Below are 27,799 nucleotides of genomic sequence, written 5' to 3'. Positions count from 1 at the left end.
TTAAAACCATATTGCTAACAGAGGTGTTCTTTTGTGTGGCAGGAGCAGTGGAGGTGAGGAAAGAAGGTCTGGAGGCTCAGATCAACCGTCTGTCTGAGCTCATCGGACGACTGGAAAACAAGGTGAGAGTCAAACATACAGTGGGCTATTTTAAGTAACTCATTTATTAACAGATTTAAGCATCCCCATCTTGCTCATAACACATACGGACATTTTCACTTCATTGCATTCAGTGGTGGAACATAACAAAAAGTAAAAGTAGTAAAGTAGGCTACTGTACTTAAGTAAAAATTGTAGGTATCTTAAGTACGTTACATACAACATTTGAGAGCAGGTATCTGTACTTTTTACTTCATTACATTTTTGAACTGGACTGAAAAGTAAAGGTATTTTTATTATTGCATGAGACCTGCTGAAAACCTGCAGTATTTTATTTTTTTTTTTCATGAAGGTCGTAATTTGAGCAAACTAATCTATATAAATAAAAGCAGCTAGGAAAATAAATCAATTATTTCTGTTTTCAAAATTCAGTACAAATCGATATCAAAATCACTACACTTGAAGCTTTGTTAGCTTTATTTATTATCCCAAACTCAGGCCAAAACACATTTACTTTTTACTCTTTAAGTACATTTTTAAACAGGTACTTTAATACTTTTACTTAGGTAGATTTTTAAATTTACTTTTACTTGGGTATTTTTGCTTTGGTATCTGTATTTTTACACAAATGTGAGTACTTCTTCCACCACTGATTGCACTGCATTGTCTTCCACATTACACAAGGGCGTACTTCTATCTGGGATGCCATACAGTTTCATGTTGTTGTGAGTATGCAACACCGTAATATTGTGATTTTTGAACATTCAACTTCACAGTTTTGTTGCTCTGCTCTCCAATTATATGACACTATAAATACACACAATGACTTTTCTGACTTATTAATTTGTCAGATCTCTTAAGCTCTTACTGTGTCCACATGGCAGCTGACAGAAGTCTGTTAATCTAGAAACATCCCTCTTAATGTCTCACAGTTTGTCAAAGTTTTAGCCAAAGAACTCTTCAAACTGCCCAAGTAAAAATTATGTTGAGTTTATTTGCACAGTTGGCCTATAAAGTTCCCCTCAGCTCCTCGCAGTTCACACAAATATTCTCATTAATTATGTAATTGTTCTCTATTAGCCTCCATGGAACACAGCATTGATTCTAGTTATTGGTGTAATGTGCTGATGATTTACTGTATGTCAAACTTTCTTTCATACCATCCATAATGCAAGTGTGTTTTCACCTTTTTTTTTTTTTACTATATTTGCCACTTTTAGGTTGAGCCTCAAACAGTAATATTCATCTTAGAGGTACACTGTGTAACTTTTGTGGTTAAGGGTTTGTCACTTGCTTGTGTCCATGGAGATGATATTGCTTTGCCTTGAATATTCCATAGGATGACATTAAACATTTAAAGGGACAGTTCAGAATTTTGGACATAGGGCCTCATTTCCTAGCGAGCCAGAGTGTTGGAGATGTGTGGAGAGACTGTCGATGTAAATGTCTGTGTTGATAGAATAATGTTTGAAATAAAACTAAACTAACCTTGCATCACATGAATCGTCACATGTTGAGGAACTATTTTCTCATATATCAGTCCGCCGCTGCTAAGCTTTCTATCAAGAAGTACTTCTTGATAGAACTTTCTTCTGCTCAGACATAAATCCTTCAAATGCAAGGTTGGTTTTACTTCTAAAATTATTCTATCAACACAGACATTCACACCGACAGTCTGGTGTAATAATAGATTTTCTTCAGGTACTTTGTGGAGTGGTAAGACTGTTTTTAGTGGCAGGCTAACTATGGCCATTGACATGCACTAGGCTAGCACCAGTGACCTCTGCAAATACAAGGACTGGATGGAATATTTAAAAAAGTGTCTCCACACGCCTCCAACACTCTGGCTCACTAGGAAATGAGGCCCTATGTCCAAAATTCTGAACATTAATATAAGTACAGGTGTTTTATTGCTCACAAGTTCAACGAAAAAGCATGCATTCATACTGCAAGCTGGGTATCTCCACAGATCTGACCTGTAATTTGGCCTGGTGTCATTACTTGCCTGTTACCATGGAAATACAGTAGATGTGCTTAATGTCATAGGGTGGAACATACCAGGCAAAGCAATAACATCCCCATGGAGACAAGCAAAAGTTACACAGTCCACCTTTAATGGTTTTGACCATAATCAACAGAAAAGCACTTTTTTGAAATAGTATTATTTTTAGGTCTTGAATAATCGAAGAGCTTATTTTCAGTATTTGTTTATTGTTTTGGTATCAGCGTCAGATCAGTTTTGTGCTTCTTGTATTGGCTGATCTTGGATCAAAACAAAAATCACTGGTACCTCATCACATCAGAGAGACAGCCCATGTTACGTTTTGGAAACCATATCAGAGACATCAGAAGATGGATTACAAATATTTATTGGAAGGAAGACAAGAGACCAAAGATGGGATTTATGAATGTTGTGAGAGGAAATGAAGCACAGAAATGTTTTAAATCAAGATGAATTATTTGCTCTGGTGTCCTGTGAAATAGATTAGCCAAAAGGAAAAGACAGAGACAGACAGAGGCCCCACCTAAGGGCATCATTTGTAGTTCTATGAGATCTATACAAACCTCCTCTACTGCTAGCATTGAGCCTATTTTGTTCATATTTCTCAGCCTGAGCTCTTCTCACATAAATGTGTATGGTCTAATGGATCCCCAGTAGACACTGCTGTCTATGGAGCAGAGGATGGTGCAGTGAGGGGGAAGGGCTGGACCAAAGCTACAATCACATATGGGAGAAATAATAGGATAAGGTGCAGCACTGGCTATAGGCTTGTGTTTAGAAACAATCTTTAGCTATCGCCTCAGGGCTTAATCTAATAGAGCTTTTCCTCAACTGTTTTTCTGCTGAAGGACACATGAGGAGGTCTGCAGATAGAGAAATGCACAGTAATCACCTCACCCATGACCTGTAAAGATAAACTCTGGACACATGGAAGCAAAAAGAATTAAAGGGCCCATATTAAGTTATTTCCTGATCTAGTATGTTAGAATGTTTTTTCCTCATCACAGACAGACCTGGAGTTGTGTTTTGTTTCATTCACATCCTTTCATTCACACAAATCCTGCATATTTAGCCTGAGTTGTTCTTTTGAACTGAAAACACTCTGTTCCACCTTGTCATGTCTTGTGGTAAGTGCTGCTCTGTGTTTTTAAACTCCATACATCTTTGCTAGAATCATTTGGATGATTTCAGCCTTGGAATTTTCCATTTCTAAAACTGCATCATGACATCACAATGTAGCTCACAGCATTTTGAGCTTTGGAGATGTAGGCAGACAAATAACCAGGGTTACAAAAAAAATGTGTAAATGAAACAAAACATAACTCCAGGTATGTTTTTGAGGAGGTAACAACATTCTAACAGCTCACAAAAGTATGATTTATGTAATATACAGGACATTTAAAAAGAAAATAAACTGGGTAATTATGTACCACGCATTTAATCACTACAAGAATATGTTCACTTTTTGCCAATCTACAAAGAACAGAACTAAAGGAATAAAATTAACTAATTAAAATTAAACAGACATAAATGTAACGAATGACAAAATTTATTATTATTTTTTTTACAAATCTATGTTTCTTTTCAACAAAAACAAACTATTCTGCGCTGGGGAATGAGCAGATGTTGATGGTATTTAAAAAAGCAAAATCCTAGGTACTGTCTAACAACTTATCACTCAGTCTTACAAGTGAGTGATTGCCCACCATGACAAAGACCTTGTATAATCTCTGATCAATGTTATAATTAGGGATGCACCAATACCGATACTGGCATTGTGTATCGGTCCAATACTTCTTTAATATACTCCTACTCGTACTCATTAAACATTTGTTGATACCACGCGCCGATACCACTATTACACAACACTACACAACATCACTGGTCACATTCAGGATTGTTGTTCTACCTAACTTCAGTGTCTAGGGGGAGACAAAGACTCAGAAGACATGGCTAGTCATATGCGCAAATAATACTCAATCATGTCATCGTCAGAAGTTTGGAAGTATTTTAGTATTAAGGAGGACGACAGGAGTAAGGATTGTAAATTATGTGGTGCCAAGGTGTCGAGAGGTGGAAGGGAAAACACCTCTTTTAATACGAGCAATTTAGTTCACCAAAGCTAGCACTAGTCGTCAACAGCCAACTTTAACCGAGGTTTTCAAGAAGCGAGAAAAAAGGTAACAACAAAAATAACTGAGGCATTACCCAATACATTGTGCTGGATGACCAGCCACTTTCAGTCAATGATATTGGGTTTCAGCATCTTATAGATGTTCTAGAGCCCAAATACGAGCTGCCCAGTCATCGCTACATCACAGACGTGATGTTGCCTAAAGTGTTCAGTGCTGTGGAAACTCATTTTAGGTCAATGGTACATGACATCGAGTCAATAAGCTTCATGACTGATAGTAGCTAAGTTGGCTGTGCATTACTGCATCAAATTTTGTATTGATCAAAGAGTCAAAATAAAATCTGCAATTCCCTTAATTGCCATTGTATGTTCATGGGGGTGACAGTTAAAGTATTGGTATTGGTACTCAGTATCAGAAAGTATATTTGTATTGGTTTTCAAAAAGTGGTATAAGTGCATGCCTAGTTATAATGTTTCCTCATCACAGACAGACCTAGTCATGTTTCGTTCACACATGTTTAGCACACAAACCCTGCATATTTAGGCAGAGTTCTTCTCTTAAACAGAAAACACTTTGTTCCATCTTGTGATGTCATGTGGGAATAAAGGAAGCGCTCCACTGTGTTTTTAAACTCCATTTACCTTCACTAGATGATTTCAGCCCTGGAATGGGTCAAAAATGAGTAAAAAGATTGAGCTTTGGAGATGTAGATAGACTAATAATAAAGGATTACTCAAACATGTGTGAATGAAACAAAACACAACTATAGGTATGTTTTTGAAGAGGCAGCAACATTATAACATGGCTTAAATCTCAGAAGTGTCCATTTTGTGTAATAAAGGACCTTTAAACCATGAATCAGTGAAGACTTTTGACAATTGTCAGTATCTTTTCTGTTTTCACACATTTAGACCTGGCACACAAAGCTTACATTGATTCCCAGGTGATTTCATTTCTCATTTACTGTTCTCTGCACCTTGTCAGACCATATCTCTTTTTAGTGTTTACTCGGGTCATGAGCCAGTATAGTTTTGTGCACTGAGCCACCAAATACATGTGTTTGATAGAGTTACACTGTGTGTCTGATGAAATACGTGCTCAATTCTGAGGATGAAATTCTATGAAAATTCTATTGGCAATGTTATATGAAAATGTTAAATTATTAGGAATATGAATGTCTGAAAGATAAAACATCTAGTGTCTTGTTATTACATACCAAGATCTTACTACCTGCAAAAACTAGCTCAAAATACCAGTGTTGTGTATCTTAGCATTGTTTTACTAGAAAACTGCCATGATGTTGTCTATGTACCACAGAAAATGTTTCTTTCAATGTGTTTCTGCATCACTAGACTCTGATTGCGCTGCTGTATTTGGTTGTTCCAGTACTGTCAGTTGTAGTCTAATCTTCATAGCCACCAGAATACAGAATACAGGTATTATAAATATTTAGATTTGATGATCTTTCAGGGCAAAATGCACTGTCTGTCTGACATATGGATAGAACACAGTAAATTACAATAAACAGCATGTTAAAAGTACACTATGTAACTTTCCTGGAGGTCTGCTACCTGATTGTCACAATTGAGAAGTTATGGCATTGCCTGGAATGTTCCAGATTATGGCATTAAACATTTGCCTGGCAAGTCCAAAATGATATCTCTCTGTATTTTTTATACAGATTGATATCAGTCTGGTCCCCAGGCTCTCCGCCGAGTCTCAAGCCTGACCATATGTGGTTGTGCAATCACATTAGAGTTTTTTTGTATGTGAAACGAAGGAGCTCATTACAAATAAAATATAATTTATCTGTCCCTGATTGGATAATCCACCTGTTATTCATGCCCATTTGGAAAATGGAAGATTCACAGGTGACCATCATGCATAAATTCAGTTACGTGAAAAAGGATAAATGTGCATTCTTACTGTGAGGTTGGTCATCTGTCCACAGATAAAACTTGTGACTTGGCAGTTGATGTGTGTTCACTTTCAGCTCTTGGAGAGTTTTAGGGTAAAATCAACATTATACTTTTGCTGCTGATTTGAACAGAATTAGTTTCAACAGACTTCACCAAAATTGCATCATCTCCTGTTGAGGCAGTGTCTGGAGCGTCATATAATGCAGCTGTCAGTTATGAAAACAGCGAGGAACATTTAAAGGCAAAAGAACATGAAGAACCTCAGACTCTCAGAGATGATGGCATCATGGTTTTAAAAATGCAATGTAATTTTGTGCTAACAAAATTGTCATAGTCACAATACAAGAGGTCAAACCTCCAAACACTGGTACTGACTGATAAGGTGTATGTATAAAATTTAACTGTGTATTGTCTCGCAAGTTTACATGAGATATTTCTGGTAAGCCAGAGTAAACCACCATTTTGTGATAGGTGAGACTAACTGGTGTGCAGTAGTCTTGACATATATGACTGAATGTGAGTGCCCCGTGGTTTCTGAAAAGTCTGTAAATGTTCAGTAGTTTGTCTCCATTTGGTTTGTACCAGACGAGTGTGAGCCTGAGTCCAGCTGTGCCCATCTGTGTTGCATTAGACTCACATACTTCCTGCGGTGTGGGTCCACTCTGCGTGTGCACTTGTGTGTACTTGTGTGTACTTTTGTGTACCTGTACTTTGTGTAACTGCGTAACTGCTCCTCTTGCCCACTGAGCCAGACCCCAGCCGTTTCTCCATCCTGCTGCTTTGAGTTAAAGTCTCAGTTATCAGAGTCTATTCATACTCGGAGCAGCAGTAAACAGCGATCACATCTCATCAGTCACCATGGAGACAGCAGCAGCCTGCCGACAGCGCCTCATTTATTTATACCTTTACATAACTCACGCTGCACAGGCCACTGGAGAAAACCAGGGAAAAATGACAGATCAGCAACTCCACAGACCTGTGAACTTTGATAGACTCGTCTTTTGTTCACTGACACAGTAAATGTGTATAACCTTTTTGTACTGTTTGCATACAACTACCAAGACGGACTGTCAGCCCCTGAACAGCACACTTTCAAATCAGCCACAATAAAAACTACAAACTGATGAGAGCTACACACATTATGTTGGTGGCTTGCCTTAGTCTTCTCAAACTGCTATCCCAGTAAGTGTGTGCCCTTTGAAACATATGAATGTAATCATATATTGTGCTGCTACAGGCTGTATCCACCAACAGCCAATCGTAAACAGCAGTATATACAATCACTGTAAAGTATGTCATGTCACTATGAATGCAATATGATTTATGACTGAACATAGACAGGTTTAATGTTCTCAGCCTGTAGTGTTGAAGAAGTAGTGAATTTCTTGCAGTTGATGTTATACCAAATAGCCTTTTCTCCTTTTGAACCATTTAACTCCTGTTGTTGTTATCCTGTGTTATGCTGCTTTGAGCTCAAAATTGTCTTTTACAACCCTATCAGGGCTGTAGAATTTGAGGAAAACAATCTTTTCTGGCATTTATTGTGATTGCAAATAGAATTGAGCTTCATGTATAAACAGAAGTATTTTGTTCAGAGTTCAATTTGTAAACAACTTCAGGACCACTAACTTTTGACTGAATTCTGATGATTCCTAAACTTGTTTGTAGAGGGACGGCTACACACAGCAAGATTTTTCTGTAGAAAGACAGGGCATTTTATTATCTAAATTTGTGTGTTTTTGTGGTTTGATAAATGAGTCTCTGTAAATACTTCACAATATATTCAATAGCATCATGCATCTCCTGCTGACAAATGCCATTGTTTTGTTCAGTATTTGGCTCTGCATATATCCTCCAGCCCCCTGCTGCTCCTCTATCCCTCCCTCTGTCTGTGTCTGTGTCTCTGTCTCTGAACTAAGCCTCCTTCTGTCTCTGCCCCTGTCTCTGCCTATAGACTTGTGCACACATGTCTCTGTCTGTACATATATATGCAGTATACTGTATATACTTGTATAGTGGTGTAGTAGTTCTGTTTGTCCTGCTGACTGACTCCGAGCTGCTGTTGTTGTTGCTGTGCTTTTTTCAGACCGTCTGGTTCGATCTGCACCAGAGGCTAACAGACACAGATGCCACGGCCAGCGCAGTGAGTACACCCCCAGTCGAACCTCTCTTTCATTTAAAGGTGCACTTTGTAACTTTTCTGCTGGACGGTCTACCGCCTCCATGGAGATTTTATTTGTTTGCCTGGAATTTGCACCAGTACTGCATTCAACTTCTCCATCTCCATGGAGCCAGTTCACATTTGTATGTTTTCTGAGTATTTTTGAGATGAAATTGCCTGTAATTGAGAAATGTAAGAAAAATGCAGACTGTAGAACATTCTTGGCAAATCAATAACATCTCCATGTTGACATGCCATCCATCAAAAAAGCTACACAGAGCATCTTTAAATCATACAAGTTTAAGTCACATTACAGTTTCCTGTTTATAGTTACCATTTTGGGGACCATTCAAAAGATATTTTCTTTGAGTTGTTAATTGCTATGGTGACAGTCCCAATTTTTCCCCATTAAGAAACCCATGGATTGTAACCAGCATTTTTTTCAAGGGAAGGCTAATTGGTATATGAATCATTGTGTATCGATCCTTGGGTCAAAATCTAGGTAATTAAAAATATTCCATAGTATATATTAGATGTGTTTTATGTTACTTTAAATTGGGTGAAAATAAAAATATAATTAATAACCCCATGCCTCTTGGGCCATGCTGCTATTGGTGTTGTCTGAAAGTGTTTCTGTTTGTTCTTTGTTACCCTTAGTCAAACTTAATAATTATAAATAATAATAAATACTTTGGACTCACAAAACCTCAGCAAGAGAGAAATCAGAGAGGTGCCACTTGTCCTATATTCACAATCTCAGTCTGTAACACTTTAGAGTACATGCATCAGTGGTCTGCAAGGGAGAAATGCCATGGTCACAGTTATGAGACAGTTTAAACATTTTCTCCCTCTGGTAGTACTATACCTAGTGGCAGACTCAGTCCTAACCTTCAGGGGGCCCTTGGCAAATTTGGTTTAGAGGTCGCCACTACTTCAGTGCCACTCGGGATATTGATTATCAACATTCAACAACTTGACACACACCTGTTATCATTTGCTGTATATGTATCTGTATGCCTCGCTCAGATTGCACTCGGCCCAGCTGCAGCTCCACCTGCAGCTTGGACCTTTGAAGGCGGCACGTGTTAGCGATAACTATTCATGTATTAAGGGAAAAGGCTGCGATGGAATTTGGTGTTTGGCAAAAATAGAATTAATAAATCTGAAGCGCCGCACCACCGGACTGCACGACCCGCACTCTGAGCTCCTCTTTTACTTTTAACTTTTAATGATACAAAATACTCACGGCCCCCAGAGCTGCACCGCATGCAGTCTGAGACCAGGTTCAGATCCACAGCAGACAGTGAAGTATTTATTCACCTTATTCTGGAAGTTGCTGTGAGATCTGCCATCATTATTCTGGTTGTATTATTTTGTATGGGGCTGCCGATCTTCACAGCAATTAAGTTCAATACGGATTATAAAGGCGTTTTAAAGCCCCGTTGAGAATCAAATGAACCGAATTTATGTCATATTTAAGATGCAAAACTGTCCCAAATTCTCCATTGACATGAATGGGATTCCCATTTAACCGGAAGTGCCACCATAAACAAAAGTGAGGTTTAGGAGCATTTAGAGACAAAAGTGGGCAGGGCAGAGTAAGGATAGAGGCTGAGAACACCAATAGCCTCATTCGTGGCTCATTCATGGGTCATTCACTTGTCCAGCAAAGACAAAAGAAGCTTCTGTGATTATCAGTGTGTGTTGCTGTGCTCGTGCTGTTGCTCAGGTGTGTTTATGAGTGAGGGAAGAGGTTGAGGGCAGTGTGCTGTATTGTACAAACACATTTAACTAATCAGAAGTGATATTTACAGTGAGGAGCACACCTTGGCCCGTTTCATCATAACTTCTTGTATATTGACAGACAGACATGAATGAAAAAACTATTGGACTCTGAAGGCAGGGCCCCTCAGTTGCGTAGGGGCCCTAGGCAGCTTGCGTAGTCTGTGTGTAAGAAGATCTGGCCTGCCTAGTGTGGTTGTAGTCTTGTAGATGAGAGACTGAAAATAGAAAGTAATAAATAAGGACAAAAGCAATCTATAGGAGATGTATGCTGCAGGGTATACAGAACAATGCAAGTATCTGCCAACTTATGAACACTGGCGTTGAAAACATTTGTTCCAGTTTTTTTCCCCCTACATCACACCACAGAGGGTGTAACGATTGTTCAGCAGGATTAGAAGGTAGCTTGTTTGTATATTTGACCTTTAATTATAACAAACTATCCTTATGGTTTAGTTCATTATCTTGATTACAGCAGCTGGAGATTCGACTTGCAATCAACAATTTACTTTTAGCAAATTGCAGCCAGTATTTATTTTATGAAGATAGTTCCAATTTACTGTCAAGTATATTTAATGACAGCACGGTGCTGTGGAGACACCATAGTTCAGGAATTAAATATAATTTAACCAGAACAATATAGAGCTTAGTATCAGCTTTATGGCGCATTCTACTTCTATGAGGCATTCTTTTGAAAATGCTGCATTTGCCAAAAACAATATATTGACATATTTCATAAGCTTCATTTTCATTTATGAATTCCTGCCCTTGGCTCCCTGGGTTAAGTCAATCCCCCTTCAGAGCACTATCATAAAACAATCAGTGTGCATCCCACTAATGAAGCTACTACACATCATATCAGGTTTGTCGTCATTGTGTACAGCTTGTATCATGTTTTCATATATTTATGGACAATTGTCATGCAGGTACATAGATGATGTAGGCTTGTGGGCTGAGCAATGCACAGAATCTTTAGTCATTTAGAATAGTTTGAGAGCATTTGCCATGCCCTTGTTTCAGTAAGACGAAGGGAAAGATGTTTCAGCCAACTAGTATACAAAAGGGATCAGTGTGCCAGTCCTCAGCCCAGGCAAACAGAGCTCCATTAGCAAGTTTTGTAGCAAAAGAAGTAAATTCTTTCAATTGGACAGAAGTTTTAGAGTGAAGATGTTTCGTTGCTCATCCGAGCAGCTTCTTCAGTTCTGGTCAGATGCTTGGATGAGCGGCCAGTCTTCACTCTTAAACGTTTGTCCAGTTGACAGAATTAAATGTTTCTTTGCTATGGATCATACCTGGATGACTGAAGGATTACACGGACATTGAAAGTTTTGTCCATGCTCTACTGAATAAAAAGTTATTTTTTGTATGAAATAGAAACAGCCTCTAGGGACTATTTGACTTGTATTTGCACTTACATACTAAACTTCTCCTTCCCCTGCTTCTCTGTTGTTTGTTCTTAACCTGCACTTGTTCCCTGTGCCTTTGTGAACTCTGCTCATGGCTGTTTTAGTGCTTTTCTGTGTTCCAAACCAATCATGAGCATTATTGTGGTAATAAGCCTTCAGAGTCTGTGTCCATGACAACTGATAATTCAGAAGTCAGTCTCTCAGCCTCTCGCTGTGGCTGCTGCCTCTTAATGTGCGCCGTAAGTGGCACCACTGCTGTGGGCAAAGTGCAGCAGGTGATGGTTACACTTCATCCTCCAACACAACACCAAAGCATGGAAGAGTCTGTAATCTGCACAGTCTGTAACTGCTCTTCCTGCAGCTGCACACCTAAAGAGGAGAACAGCACTTAGACACTCTTAGAACACTGATGAATGCATAGTAAAGAAGAAAGGGTTTAAGGTCAGTACAACTGAAGTTGTCAGCATATTGGTTTTATGAATAAGAACTTTCTGGGTGGTGAGAATATAAAAAGTCCTGTATTACACAAAATGGACTCTTGAGAGTCATGTTAAAATGTTGTTACCTCACCAAAAACATGTCTGGAGTGTAAAGTTTGTCTCATTCATATGTTTGTTTTTAATGAGGAAACAACATTATAACACAGAACAGAAAATAGTAATATATTTGTGAACTCTAAAAAGGAAGCCCTGTACAGAATAATTGCTGAGTCTTTGTTAAAACTATGGGGAGACTTGCAAATCAATGCACTTAAAGATGCAGTAAAAATTTTTCAGTTTCAAAAACAGTGGCCAGGTGAACTTTGAAACCTTTTCTGCCCTGGACCTTTCCTGGAATACACCGCAAATAATGCCCTCTGTTTTTACCTTGCCCCTGTATGACCTGCACACATTTTTCAGGTATCGGTATCGGTGAGCACTCAGACCAAATCACAGATCTGATCTGATCTCAGCTTTTGTTTACTCTATAGAATTAGCCATGTGCTCAGAGGCTAAGTGTTTTTTTTACAGGCGTCAGTGCTGGTTTTATCCGCTCTGTGCATGGATCTGTTAAAGGCTCTCTAACCTTTTAATTGATTTAGTTTTTGCTCTTGTACAGGTATAATGTATAAAGATGTGTGGCATCACCCACAGTCCATAGCTCCAGTCAAATCTGGATCCAAGCTTCATATTAGGAATAGGAATCTATTAACGGACAAAATGGCAAAATAGAAACACCGGGATCATGTAGAGGGGGATAATACAAACATTTTAAGACCAAAATAACAAGGCTCATTGCAACTGTTACAAAAAGAGTTTCTCGTTGTAAAGTCAATGAGAAACTGAGTGCTTGTGCCATTACAAAATTGACTAGCCTCAGTCTTCTTTACACTATGTGGTATAGTACTGGTATCAGTATCGGCGAGCACCAAGTTTTTTTTTTTTTTTAATGTATTAGAACAACACTAACCTAAACCATGTACAGTATGTGCATGTTGTGTCGGTGCTTTACTGTAGCACCCACTAGAATTATTTATAATGTGGTTTGAAGATAAACACCTTCTAAAGAAAATAATATTAAATTTCCTTTGACCCAGTGTATCTTCTCTTTATAGCATATCTCCGCACTCCTCTGAACATAAGAAGGTCGCTCCCCTATTCACCTTTACATAATTCCCTCTTACCACTCGCTCCATCCATACCTTGACCCCCCAACTCTCCACACATTCCTATATGATTACACCTCTCCGCCCACTGCAAACCAATCATCTTTTTACACTGCACAAAGACGCCTCAGTGACTTGAGCGGCTCACACGGGAGGACCATAATAAGATCACATACAGTGGGAGATAGAGAGCTGCTTTGAAAGTGCAGTTGGGGGTTGAATTACCGGGGCCATTTTGCTTCTGGGGAACACTCTTGGGCAATGAGCAGGCAGCGCAACAATGATTCCAGTCAGCTGAAGTGGGCAAGCCAATCACACACTGCAAGATGTCTCCTGATCCACAGGAAGCACATAGGAAAACACAGACAATAAGAGCAGATGGAGTGGAGGGAGAAGTTAATAACAGAGAGATAATGGAGAATAGAAATGGGGATGGAAGCAGGCTAAAGGCCACAAACGGCTTTGAATATTTCTAATTTTGAAATTCAAAACGGATTTATGACTTCTCTGTACAACAACAAATATCCGTCTGTATTATAGGAGATGCTATATATAATGGGCAGGTTTGGTAAGATAATACTGTTCTCCTGAATGCAGTGTGCTATGAGCTTAGACTGATTATATAAATGGACATAGCTACCCCACCAGCCATCTCATTCCAAATAGGAAGTGTTCATGGGTGCAGGGTCCAGGTTGGTTTCTTTTACTATTTTTTACGTACATAAATTCCTATTTCTAGTATCGACCTACCTCCAAATTAGCTCCTATAACTGTTCTAATTGTGAACTGCATCGCACTCCCTTTGTCCTCTTCTTTATACAGTCTGTGGCTATGAGACAGAGCTGAAAAATAACATTCAAACTTTGTAAGGGTTAAGGTCACTGGGAGTTTAGAATAAAAACTTTTACGCCTCAAAAATGTGTTGCTTCATATCTGTCTTGAGTTAGAACATGGTGAAATATGCCCGAACAGCACTGTGGGATGTTGGCTTGTTATTATAGCATTGTTCAGTTCCAATTTGCGCTCAGCGGTTTGCTGCCTTGACTCTGTGTTTTCTTACGGTAACAGTATCAACAACTAAAACACGTACTTCTCATTGGTAATGCATTTAATGTTTAATGTTCTTTAACGGTTCTGCATAATTGAGGTGATGCGTATAAAGGACCTTACCAACATTATTGTTGTCATAGCTGTGGGTATTGATATTAAGAAAAATTTATTTTAACAACACATTTTCAGGAGCCTGTGATCAATATGAGCTGGAATAACAGAGTTTCAGACAGAGTAGTGCTTCAGTTAGATTCACACCCCCAGGGAACGCTTATTACATGAGCTCCAAAGTATGAATATGGCGATACTGTCTTTTGTATTGTGTTTAAAGATGCACTATGTGGCTTTTGTGGTGGAGGCTCTGTCTTCATGAAAATGCTATTGCTTTGCCTGAACCTGGAATGATACACAGTTTGGCATTTAACTTACCTATATTGTATTTATTCTTCTACATTGTTTTTATTTGCTCAGAAATACATAGAAAAACATGTTTTAACTGAGAACAGGCTTGCCTCTGCACAGATCTGACCAAATATGTTATACAGAGCATCTTTAACATTACACTGATGTCAGCAATCTAGTCTTTGAAAAAGTCTTTCAGCTGCAAATGCCAACTATCTCACTGATATAAATCATAATTTTACCATTTTGTTGTATTATTTATTATAACTGAAGTTAAAGTAGCTACATACATTGGGCACAGGTGGGTGGTCCTGTAGACCCCATGTATAATGCATGAAGCAGTAAGATAAATAGAGGGACAATGCAGGGTTACAGCAGAAAAGGAAGTCCGCAAAAGGCCATTTATAACACTGCCCTTATGAAAAATAAATCAAGTAGTTATAAATATGGATCACACCGTATGAGCAGGTCACGCACTCCACGGAGATCTCCGCTAACACATTTTGAATGAAGCACAAACAGACCAAAGGTGCTGACTCAGATTATGGAGCTGTGGTGAAATATGTGTACAACATATGCACATAAGACGGGGTTCAAGTGTCTAATGCAAAATAAATAAATTACATTAGTTAATCACGTTTATATTCATTGCATTCATTTAGGCATGATGTAGAGATGGCCATGGCTTTTAGACTTAGATTTAGACAAACTTTATTGATCCACCAGGGAAATTATTTGGACACAGTAGCTCACACCGCACAATATATTATAATAATAAAGCACAAAAATATAAATGGTAATAATACATTCTAAATAAGTAGCAAAAATAACAAGAGACTGCTGTCAAATGAGGAGTAATTATATAAATGTATATGTACAATAAAAAATAAAAAATAAATATATAGCTATATAGGAGGAGCTATATATAAGGAGACAACAGTGCAAAGATTAAAAAAAATAAATAAATCACATGTATTTAGAACAAGTTTATAGAGGCATGACATGATTTTTCTACAAAAGCAGAGGATATTTTGTTCTTTGTAGAGGACATCCATCTACATAATTGCAGTCTTTGCAATTTACAGTAATATTTGTGTGAACCCAAATCACAATTTTGATTTGATTGCATTATATTGTAATGTGCAGCCTTATTTAGTTTTATTTCCAATTTTCCACACTTGCACAACTGTACATATGTAAAATAATGAAAAATAATATGTCTACCTTAATAAAATCACATAAAAAAAAAAAAAAGATTAAATTACAGTAAATAGTGACTGACATGACATAATGTGATCTATTAGATAAGGGTGAGTTGTTGTACATGGAGTATGGTTGTCCTGTATCCCTCACTGTTTGAGCAGAGCTGTACAGTAGGAGCCTGTTGGGGAATGAGCTCCTCTGTCCCTCAATAGTCTGGTGCAGTGGGTGAGCAGGAGTGTCCATGATGGAGAGCAGTTTGTTCATTTTTAAAATACATAAAATAAAATGCATATCATAATGTAGGGCTTATGTCAAGTTCATTAGATTTAGTCGTTATCCTTAAAACCTAAGTTTGAGTTTCTGTCATCCATCCATTTTCTTCCACTTATCAGGGGCCAGGTCACGGGGGCAGCAGTTTAAGCAGGGACTCCCAGCCTCCTTCACCCTGGACCCCGGAGTTTCTATCATTACATGCATTACGTGCATTGTGTAACTTTTGTGGTGGAGAGTCTGTCAGATGCTTTTCTCTATGGAGATGTTTTTGCTTTGTCTGAAATGTTTCGCAGAATGGCATTAAATCTTTCTATCATCATGGAGACCAAACCAGACCAACTTACACCTCAGGTCTGTGGAGAGCCTCAGTCAGTTTTCTAGGTATTTTGTAGCTTTAAAATCATGTGTAATTGAATAAATGTAAGGCAGAGCTGTTTAATGTCATACTGTGGAATATTCCAGGCAGAGGAATGACATATCCACAGAAACAAGCAGGTGATGGATCGCCAACCAAAAAGTTCTAAAGTGCACCTTTAAACTAGTGCCCATAGCCATACTGTATATGTGGACTCATATTAAGCCGCTAAATGGTCCATTCTTCTCTCACCTCTCACTTAAATAATTCTACCGTGTCTTTGCTTGAAGAGCTGTGGCCCAAGGCTTGAATGTGTAACAGGATTTAACGATCATACGCTGACATTTAACACCTGAAAAGTAAAGGGTCACCTTCACTGTGCACCATCATTTCCTCCTGAAAAGCTTCAATATTTATCATCATATTTCTGTGTTGATAGCACTGGCTTTGATTTGGCTGCTCGTCTTATTTTACAGCATTAGTTGAGGTGGAACAAGGCCTACTTGAACTTTGAACTGTGTAGTAATCTTATTGTTCAAACCATTTAATACTAAAGTGTTCTTATTGAAGCTTTGACTCTAATCTTAATTGTGGTTCTCTGGAGCATTGAGAATGTCATTACAGCTGAGTGTGTATGTCGGCGTGGCCAGGGCTGCGCTCCAGTGAAGCGGCTGATTCAAAGTCCAAACTGGAGGCAAAAGCTTTACTGTGCACTACTGACCACACACAAGACCAAAACCAGACCTGTTTTAATTAAATAACAATGATCTGTGTAAATGGGAACTGTCACGTTACATTGACAGAACTGAGAGAGAACTTGGGCTTTTTTGCACCTAAATTGTGAATGCATTCTAAATTAGACCTAATCAGTTAATGTGTGAATAGTTTTTGGCAATATCTCTAGTTTGGTTCTGATGTTTGTCTGGTGATCACACCAAATTCAAAGGATTTATGGGGAAGTGCTGTTATAAGATATCCACAATATATTTATTACAATTAATTAATCTGTACCATTACAAGATGAGGTACTGTGAAGAAGAATTTTTATATTTATAGTATGTTATTACTTTGTATATCATCATCGAGATTTTAAAGGTGTACTATGTAACTTTTCTGGTGGAGGGTCCAAAACTTAATCAGGCTGGCACCACCTAGTACCTCCGCTCAATTTAATTTCTTTCCAGCGACAAGGTCAGGAATCGGAATACATTAGATCACTAGATGGTTTGCAAGAACCCTGGAAGTTGTAGACCTCGCACCAGCCAATCAGCGAAGAGCTGTGAAGCCATGATGTCAAACTCAAACGCCTGTCTGGGTCCCTTTTGTGGTACAGCACAACAGTAAACAAAGAGATCAAGATGGATGTAGACGAAGCCATACATTCTGTGTTGGCAACGATTCCTGAGATTCAAAGGATTTAATGGATTTAAAGCCGGAACAAAGAGAATGTCTGGTGAATTTTATCAAGGGGAAAGACGTTATTGCCCTTCTTCCTACGGGATTTGGCGCATTACATATGTTACGACCAAATAGCAGTGATTGGTTAAATAAAAAAGTACCCGCCTACCGTCGAGCGAATCCTAATGCTGCAAGGTCAGACGGTTGCCATGAAGTGAAACCGGCTGATGAATCAGGGTGTCTCGAAACTAGCTTGTGTCTACAGAATTTATTGTAATAAATAATTTCCATGGAGATGGGTAAGTTTATTGTGATGCCAGCAGACTAAGTTACAGGTCAGATCTGTGGGGAACTGAGCTCATTCACAGTAAGATTTCTTGTACTTTTTACCAACAGAAACTCTGAATAAGTGCAGGAGATGTAATGCTTAATGCCAGACCATTAATTCCACTGAAGAAAGTCCTGACCAAGCCCAGTTCAACATCTGGAGGTGGGTCCCCGGGCACTGCACTGCGGCACCTACTACTCCTGACAGGCTGCCCTATAGTGGCACTAAACGATGGGTCTAATGCTGAGGACAAATCTTCCTATAATGTAACTTAATCTTAATCTGTATGGGCACATGCAGGTAGTGGATGACCCCCACCAGAAATGTTACATAGTGCACCTTTAGGAAGAGGCTATCATTTTGTAATAACAAAATGTAGCTGCACCATCTGTAATGATAATGTGTATTATATCGACAGTTACAAGGCTTCAAAGAGGCAGTGTACCTCCTGCTGGCCACAGACTAAAGCGCTTGATCTCACCTTCAACTCCATTTAATAACACCCATGGGCTTGAAAAGTTAATATCACACGCTGTGAGTGTTGTTTTAGTACATGTATTTATACTGTACCTGAATGTTTTATAACTATATAAATTCTGTATGAAATTATAAGAATAAAAAAATTTAACCAGAGCACATTTAAGAGGTCAACTAAATCACTATTTAAAGCATTGTCTCTGTGTGCTTCATATTATTTTCCATTCAAATGTGTATTCATGTGGACCGTGGCTCACTTACTTTTCTCACTTTGAAAGTACACATTTTCAGTGTGCTTAAAAATGCCTCTAAATATTCAGCACTTATGTTTTCAAGTCCTCAAATTCAATAATCAACATTTAGAGTGTGAAATACCACATGCACGTTTATTTAAAGCTACAATACGTAATGATGCTAGTGAGGGGTCTGCTATTCTTATATTCATGTTCTGAAATGTTCAGCAGTGGGGCATTAAACTTATCTATTTTGCCATTATTCAACAGCACATGTTCTATTGCTCAAAAATACCTTGAACAACAGGCACTCTTGCTCTGTGGATCTCTATGGAGTAAAGCAGGGGGCAGACCCTCTATCAAAAAAGTCACAGTGCCCCTTTAAAATTTAAATGGAAAGAGAAATGTGAGGATCAAAGCCCAGTTTGGCCCTGAACACAGACTGTACCGTCAGCTGTTTTGTGTGGCAGCCCATCCACTGGCCCCTAATCGACTGTTGGAGTCAGCAGCAGAGCACTATTTCACTCAAATATAAGGCTCATTGAATCAGGCTGTCAATATAACGAAGAGCTCGCAGACAACAGGACGGACAACCTGTAAAATACTATTGCTTTACAGCACTGGGACTCTCATAAATCTACTGAGGCAGGAGCCAAATGGAGATACACTCAGGGCTGTAGTCAAAGTAGACAGGGACACAATGCTACTTCACAAGGGCCCATTAAAGCAGAATTAGATACTGTAGTCAGGACATCCAGATGTAGTTTTGATGTTTTTATAGAAGCTGATTACCGAATAACTGCCAATATTCTTCCGAAATAATAACAATTAAAGAACTGAAATAAAACAGTGTAATTCAATGGCACATATTATGCTATTTTTTGATCTTTGTTATAATGTTGTTTTCTCATCACAAACAACTGGGAATTGTGTTAAAACAGTCTTTTCCACCTTGTGAGGCCATGTGGTAATACAGGAAGTGCTTCACTGTGTTTTAAACTCCATACACCTTTACTAGAATCATTTAGTCATAACATTTTTATTGAGCCAAAAACAGTTTACAACTCAAATTGTACAGGATCAATAGTGCTAAATGCTTTTTTTGGTATATAAAAGTTAAAATAAAAATGAATAACACAAAATTGAGAACAAACATAACAACAGCCTGCGGAGGTGCTTATATCTGAAGTGAATTTGGAGATGTTTCTCACATAGTTACAGATTGTAAAAATGAAACAATAAGAGGTTACCACACTTTCTTAAATGACATTAGTTTATCCTTTAACAAATATTGTATTCTCTCTAGATGTTTAATATTAGCAAGGCCTTGTGGCCACATTTCACTAGAAACATTTACATAATTTCATCTTTGGAACTAAAGGTAAAAGGTAGCTGTTAATCTGGAAACATCACAAGGTCGAACAGAGCATTTTGAGCTTAGAGGTGTAGGCAGGCTAATAATAAAAAAAATTGTCAGAGATGTGTGAATGAAACAAAACACAACTCCAGTTATGTTTTTGATGGGGAAACAATATTCTAACATGGATTAAAATATACAAGAGTCAGTTTTGCTTTTAATGTGTTCAAATAAACAAAATCAAATAAAAAATCTTGTATTTATTTATAGTCCGATGTGTTGACTATCTATTTTACTTTGTGCTTACAGTGGCCGCTTCTATGGGTCCCTTCATTAAATTTCCATCAGTTGCTGCTGCCTGTTCAAACAAAGCTCAAGTAAACTCCTCTGCGCTCATATCACAGGCTCCACACAGAAGACCCACCCGTCACTCAACACAACAATGATAAAAGAATTACTTGGCAGAAAGACAATCAGGCTTGTTTCCAGCTATTTTTTCATTCATTTAATACATATTTCATGATGGCAGGATGGCCCGTATGCTGGATAACACTGGATAATAACTGCAAAAACAATGGTGAACTTGAATGAATGCCCAATAAAAGGTCCTTTGATGCTGAAACGCCACAGGGAACGTGCAATATTAATGTAGTATGTCAGAAGACTGATAAAAAGATGGAGTAGAGGTGACAGCAGTAAATCAGACCCTGACCTTGGTAATATTTTTTCTGTAATAGATTATCCATATTGCCAGCTGCTGCCATGTGCTTATACTCTCTAAGTGCTAAAAACAATTAAAATTAAGCATGTGTTTTACAAAGTGGCCTTTCCTTCTTTCTAACATGATTCATTGTGGTGCATTGTAGACGCACCTATAAATAGCAGCTCTGTGGTTTATTTCATCAGGAGAAATATGAATGAGCTTGCCCGCAGTCCCCTGGTGCTTAACAACATCAGAAAAGTGTTGCAAGCAGCAGCCGTTCAGCCTAATTTTTCTATTGGCTCCACAACCCGGACTCAGAGATGGGACTTTTAAGGAAAAAAAAGGAAGGAAAGGTACTTTATTGTTCTCTGCATTTGACCAATCCTCAGGAAACGTATCCATAATCTTGAGCTAGGCTTGGCCACTGCCACCTTAATATCACAGTATCAGCACAACACAACCACAAGGCTTTAGGCGCAAATTGGAGTCTCCATGTATTGGGCTTTTTAAATCAGCCCTATTCAGTTGTGTTAGTACTGTAACTCATACATTATTCATAATTTATAATCCATTTATTAAAGGTCATCTATTACACGAAATGGATTCTTGTATGCTTTAAGACATATTATAATGTTACCCCATCAAAAATGTACCTGGAGTTCTGTTTGGTTTCATTCTGCATGAAATGAAGACAGACTAATAATAAAAAAATACTCAAACATGTGTGAATGAAACAAAACACAACTCCAGGGTTACTCACACATCTTTGAGTTTGAGTACATACTCATACCAATATGAGCCTTTTAAAACTGGATAAGCCACTGAATTTTACCTTTTTATTATCCAACCCAAAACCTGATTTGATCCTCACCATCCCCATGTGTGTGTTGCCTCGGGACACCCTTCGGCTGCTTGTGTTTGTCTGAAAAACCGTCCTGTGGGATAACTGCCAAATCAAAACACTGTACTTCACTGTATGACCTCAGGAGGATTTTACAGCGAAACAAAGTACCTACAAGTACTAATGAGATTGCATTGGGCAATCTGTCATTGCTAAAGAAAATGAAAATTGAGCTAAAAGCTAAATAATGTCTCAAACTAAGATGTTATACTGAATTAAGATTTTTTTACAGTAAAAGAAATTTGGATGTTTTAAAGAAGACCTATTGTGTCCGTTATATGGTTATAATCTATGACACCCGTGGATCATTTGGTTATAGTTAACACACTTTAAATCAGAGTATTGATCTAAAACGACAACCAGTCAGCTGACTTTCATGTTCATGAAAAATATGATGCATAATGGAAGCTGACATCGCCGTAAACATTATCAAAAACAAAGAGTCAGCATCTCCTTTCGATAGCTGTATATCACACTAACAAGCAGCGGATTTTCTTTCATTTGTATCAAAATGAATATACTGCAGAATCCTACGTGTATCATCGATTAAGAAAATAAAATTGCAGAGCGAAGTAAGTACAAAGTAGTGGACATATGTCAGTGAAAGTAGGTGATTAAAGCTTGCTCAAACATGCAAGAATCACTCTAAATACAACTTCAGTGAGTAAATGGTGAGATGATGCAAATATATATCACAGTTAAAAGCTCTTAAAAGTCGATTTTGCACAATAGGTCTGCTTTAAGGTGACTGGTGTGCTTTTTTATTGGATTGCCAGTGTTCTGAATGGCTGCACAGATCCATTGGTGTAACATAACCTGTGAGTAAACTCCCCTTAGCCCCACAGTGTGTTCTGTATTCTGTGCAGCTGTTACTGTAACAGGCTGGACACTGTAAGTCATGGTGTGGCCATCTATTACTGCAGCCCAGAGAGAGCTATGCAAATGATCCACTCACCAGAGCAGCACCTGCCTCTGCCGGAGTCTCAATAAGTGAGGCATCCCTTCAGCCCAGAACAACAGACCAAAAGGCCAACAGGAGACAGATAAAGGGAGATTAGCCAGGAAATGTAGCTGTTTTATAAAGGAAGGCATAGCATCCAGTCTGTGTACAGTTTTTTGTAGAAACCTGCATGTGTTTAAATTGGGCAGTGTCTAATAGGGGTGCAACAATTTCTACAAAATGAGACCAGGCACAAGACATTTGAGATTATTCATAATAAAGAAATTGTGTAACCCAGTTCAGAATTAGGTGTGTCTATGTATCTATTGTCATATCTATCTGTTGTTCATTGCAGTACTGCTTTTAAGAACCTTCAAGAGATGCAACTTAGCAGCACTTAACCATGTTTTTGGTTCAATCCAAACATAAACACATGAAAAAAAAATCTCTCAATATAATTTTTCTCACACAATCTTGTAGCAATTTTGTCTTATGAGATCTTGTGGCATAAGATCTTATCCCGTCTCTAGTATCTGTATGTATTATAAGTATTATACGGTAATTTTGTAGTAATTCTTGTAGGGGTTAATGCTATATTGATTGCTTGAAAGTGGCATGTGGTAGCAAAAATATCCCATAAACAGTATTGTGTAAAGTTGTTTTCCATAGAGTTATTTATCATTACTGACCGTCACATGACCTATTCAAGTTTTCAAGGCATGTTTATTGCATTATTAACACGCTTTCTTGACAGCAGAGTTCATGTGCAGAGCACTTGCACATATATTATAATTAGGGATGCATTGATTTAGCTTTTTCTGTTCCGATGCTGATGTCAATACTATGGCTTTAAGTTTGTGTATCACATTAAACACAAACAGCATATGGTAAACAATGATCCATATGTGTTTTGTAACTGTTATTTATCATGTCAGGTACCTACAGAACAGCTTTACGAAAACACAAGTTCAATAGTAGGTGTTTTGAGTCAATATTGTCCAGTAAATCATCACCAAAGTGGGTCACAGACTGAACCGATATCTTGGGGGCCGATATCCGATAATTGCACTGCCCAAAGAAGTAGAAAGTGACATTACTATTAACACAAAATCATGACATGAAACTGAAAAACTGAAGCATATAAAAGTGTGTATTGAAAACGAGAACATGAAGTCTGGAGATGTCAGGCAGCAGAAGAAGTAGGCCAGTGTGGTGCAGAGAGAGAGAGAAGGGAGTCAGATGAAAACCTGTATGTGAGGAACTGGTATTTCCCTGTTCCTATGGCAACGGCACCCCAGTATCACCCCCCCTCTGCCCTGCATCGCTCCATACATTTGCTCAGTGTTACTCCTATTTTCACATCCAGTGGGACAGAGTTAGAGGGATACATTCCACGTGCAGTACAGCGAGGGGAGTGTCCTTGGTCTGTGCGTATGCAGATCATCGCTGAATATTTGATGGTGTAGTCGGTGTGAAGTCTCTGCAGGGGGCTCGGGGGGCTGAATACAGATGTGGGACAGGAGAGAGAAAAGAGAAAAAAAAACTGTAGTGTTACATAAGTTTTCAAATACGCATTCTATTTCACAGGGTTTCTGCTCAGGTCTTGACTTCAAAAGCGCATTGAGGATTTAATCTATTGTTACCGCTACAAAGCAGGTTTTTACATCAGCTTTGGTGGGTTTTTTGAATTTGGTCGCATTTTTCGAATTGTTCAGTAATCAGCCATGGCAGAAATTTGTTTTTCACATTTGTGTCAACAGTGTGAATGCTGAAAGAAAAGGGATGGGACAAGAACTCGTGTCACACTTCGCCTGTGCACACATGAAAAAAAATTATCTCATGAGATTTTTTCCTCCTGAATTTACCTTTGGCTTGGAGAGAAAAAGAGTTAAGAGCTGGTACAATATCAGAAGCTGTAGTTCAAAAAAGCAGTACTACAATGAATACTAGGGGTGTGCAAAAATATTTAAATATTTATATATATCGTATCGTTTAATGTGATGATACAGTATCGATATCATGGGCTGCTGTAGCGATATATTGCCAAGAGTATTTTTTGGTATATTTGACTAAATTATTTTGTTACAGCACTACAGTTTTGTTGCTTGTTCAGAGGAAGGAAAGTTGTTTATGTGACACATTTGACATATTTACTGTATAGGTCTGCACGCGACTGAATTTTCAGTCCCACTCCCGCCCGCACCCGCAAAGAATTGTAATTTTCAGTCCCGCTCCCTCCCACATCTGCAATATTTTGTCCCGCTCCTGCCCGCAAATCCCGCAAGATGGTTAAGTTCGCTTTCTTAGGCTCTATCAAACACGGAGAAGTGGAAAGGAATTGTCTAAAATGTGCACGAGAATAGACCACATACGCACATTTAGGCTGCTTAAAATGTTTTTATTAATGCCATATACAATATCCTATACAAATTATGCATGGTAGGCATACATTCATCCCACTCACCCGCTCCCATGTGAGCAGTGAGTTTTCAAAATGTGTCCTGCACCGCACTGTTTTGTGTCAGTGTAGGGCTCTAATTTACTGTTTTGATGAATAAAATGGGTGTGTTTCATATTAACTTTGCACAAGAAGTGGTTTAACGAAAACTTTTAGTATCACAGCCATGATTGAGCCATTATTTTTTGCTGAACAATATTGAATCAATTTGAAATATATGGTACTGTAATAAAAGTGCACTGTATTGAGATATGTATCGTATTGTGGCCTATGTATCATATCAGCAACTTCTTAATAATACAAAGCCCTAATGACCACCCCAAGTATTACATAAAATAAGTAAAAATAGTAAAGTCAAAATTATGAAATGGATTGCACTACTTATTTATTACAATTTATATCAAAATTTCGTCTGGTCTCGTTTTTGTGGACTCAATCTCACGATCTTGTCTCATGAAAATTGTGTCTCGTCTCTCTCTGGTCTTTTGAAAAGAAAATGTCATTGTGAGTTCTCTGAGTATTGTGAGATTTGAGATTAAACTTGTGAGAGAAAAACTGAAATATGAATAAATATGATCAACTAATCCCACGAATCCCATGCATTTCCAAATTCAAATCCACTTTATCTAAATAGCACATTTTCTAAACAGTTTCCAAAGTGCTGTACTTAGAAAGATAACATTAAAAACAACAATAGAGGTTATAAATGCTCAAAATTAAATAAGATCAAACCCATAAAATAACAATAAATACATCAAGTCAATAAAAAAACAAAAAAACAAAAAAAAAAACATTTGAATACAAATAAATAAAAAACACAGGACCACACATTTCAGAACATGTTTGTAAAGGTCTAAACTACAGGTACAAGATTTTTTGTTCTTTGTAGATTGTGACTCTTAGCATTGAAGCACATTTCCTTTTTGAATTGAAACACCCCCTAGATACACATATTTGCAGATAACATTATAAAAGTGAGTGACAAAGATATTCTAGCTTTCACAGTAATAATGTATATTCAGCTTTAACTCATATATTAGTAAGTCTCTGATAATCTTTACCATTGTATAAAATTACTACATATAAACGAGATCTACAATTTCTGCTTGGTTCTCCTCAAGTATTGCATCTCAAAATAAATGAAAGGTTAGCTCCAACACCATTTGGTAACTGTCAGCTGAATTTTAGGCATTGATTTAAATACTATTAATCAAGACTTCATAATTTTCTTCACACTTGGCTGACTACTGACAGATTGGACAAAATTAAAAGCTGTTTTAATTATCCAAATCATCATAGCTGGAGACCAATAATGGATTGCTCAATGCCATTAAACCATCAGTCTGATGAATAATCCTCCCCCAGAATTATTCCAGTCTTTTAATAATGTTAATGAAGCACCACTAACACATGTGAGGATGGATAGAAGTGCATGCAACTTTTTGAATACATTTTTGTTGTTTGAGCTTAAAGTTCCTATAATGCAAAATGGACTCTTATGAGCTTTAAGACAGGTTATAATGTTGTTTCCTCACAAGGGCATAGGTTTGGTCTCAGCTTTTGGTGGAGACATTATCAGCTAACCCGTTCAAAAACACACGGAGTTTGGGCAGGTCCAAAATAAGTGAGGGGTGGTTTCATTTTTCAGTTTGCAAAATGTATAGTTTGTGTCCATTGCCCTTCTAAGATTATTCTTTACCAGATAACGGCGATGTAGAAGTTTGTAGCAGATTTCCCTTTGCTTGTTGGTGATGAGATATTTGTGAGGTAATGTCCAAACAGTCCAGCTGCTAACAGCGCAAGAGTAGGGCTTTGTTTGGGAGGTGCACTTGTGGCGATAGTCGCTGTTTTTCCGCAGTAACTCATTATAAGGCAAGTTTAATTGAAGATGAAGCCAAGTAAGTTCCTTTTAAAAAGTTTTTCAAAGTTTGCTGTGCAGTGTCTTCACTCACACTTGCTTAAGCCACCATCTTTGGGTGCTGGCAGTGTCCTACTGTTTCCCCAGTTTAGGGTCCTGGCTCCACTAATGACATCACTCTGTTGCAGCCAGTGAAATAGTGATATGGGTAACCCTGTCGTCATATCACTGAATACATCTCAGAATGTCTAATAAACAAAGTGTGAACTAAAACATGTTAAATTAATACTATTGAGTTTGGAAAAATATCAGAATAAATATATATTTTTGTTTATTAAAATAAAATGGCAAATATTTGTACGGACTATTTTGTCTTCCCCCCAAATATTGGTTGTGTCCCCACCATCCCTATGCGAACCTATGCCCTTGTTACCTCATCAAAAACATATCTGGAGTTGTGTTTTGTTTCATTCACACATGTTTAAGTAATCTTTGAATATTATGGTGTCTGCATCGCCAAAGCATTATTAAACGGCTATCCTTTACCTCTAGTTCAGAACAGACTGGCAATTCTAGGGCTGAAATTATCCAAATAATTCTAGCGAAAGTATATAGAGTTTAAAAACACAGTGGAGCACTTATTGTATAACCACATGATATCACCAAGATGGAACAGAATGTTTTCTGTTTGAGAGAAGAATAAAGAAACAAAAC

General features: G+C 38.0%; 1 protein-coding gene across 1 annotated transcript in view; it reads left to right on the top strand.

The window, feature by feature from the left end:
* Positions 1-27,799, top strand: part of necab2 (N-terminal EF-hand calcium binding protein 2) — a 148,185-nt gene that overhangs the window by 98,536 nt on the left and 21,850 nt on the right. Inside the window, exons 8-9 of the mRNA XM_020935321.2 lie at positions 43-122; positions 8,242-8,298. Coding sequence (XP_020790980.1) covers positions 43-122; positions 8,242-8,298 — 137 coding nt within the window. The remainder of the gene's footprint in view (positions 1-42; positions 123-8,241; positions 8,299-27,799) is intronic.

This window comes from Boleophthalmus pectinirostris, unplaced genomic scaffold (assembly GCF_026225935.1).
Source record: "Boleophthalmus pectinirostris isolate CB_2022bp ecotype Guang Dong unplaced genomic scaffold, ASM2622593v1 HiC_scaffold_2, whole genome shotgun sequence".
NCBI classification, from domain to species: Eukaryota; Metazoa; Chordata; class Actinopteri; order Gobiiformes; family Gobiidae; genus Boleophthalmus; species Boleophthalmus pectinirostris.
Note: the sequence above shows the minus strand (reverse complement) of the source record. Positions and strands in the feature narration are given on the sequence as shown.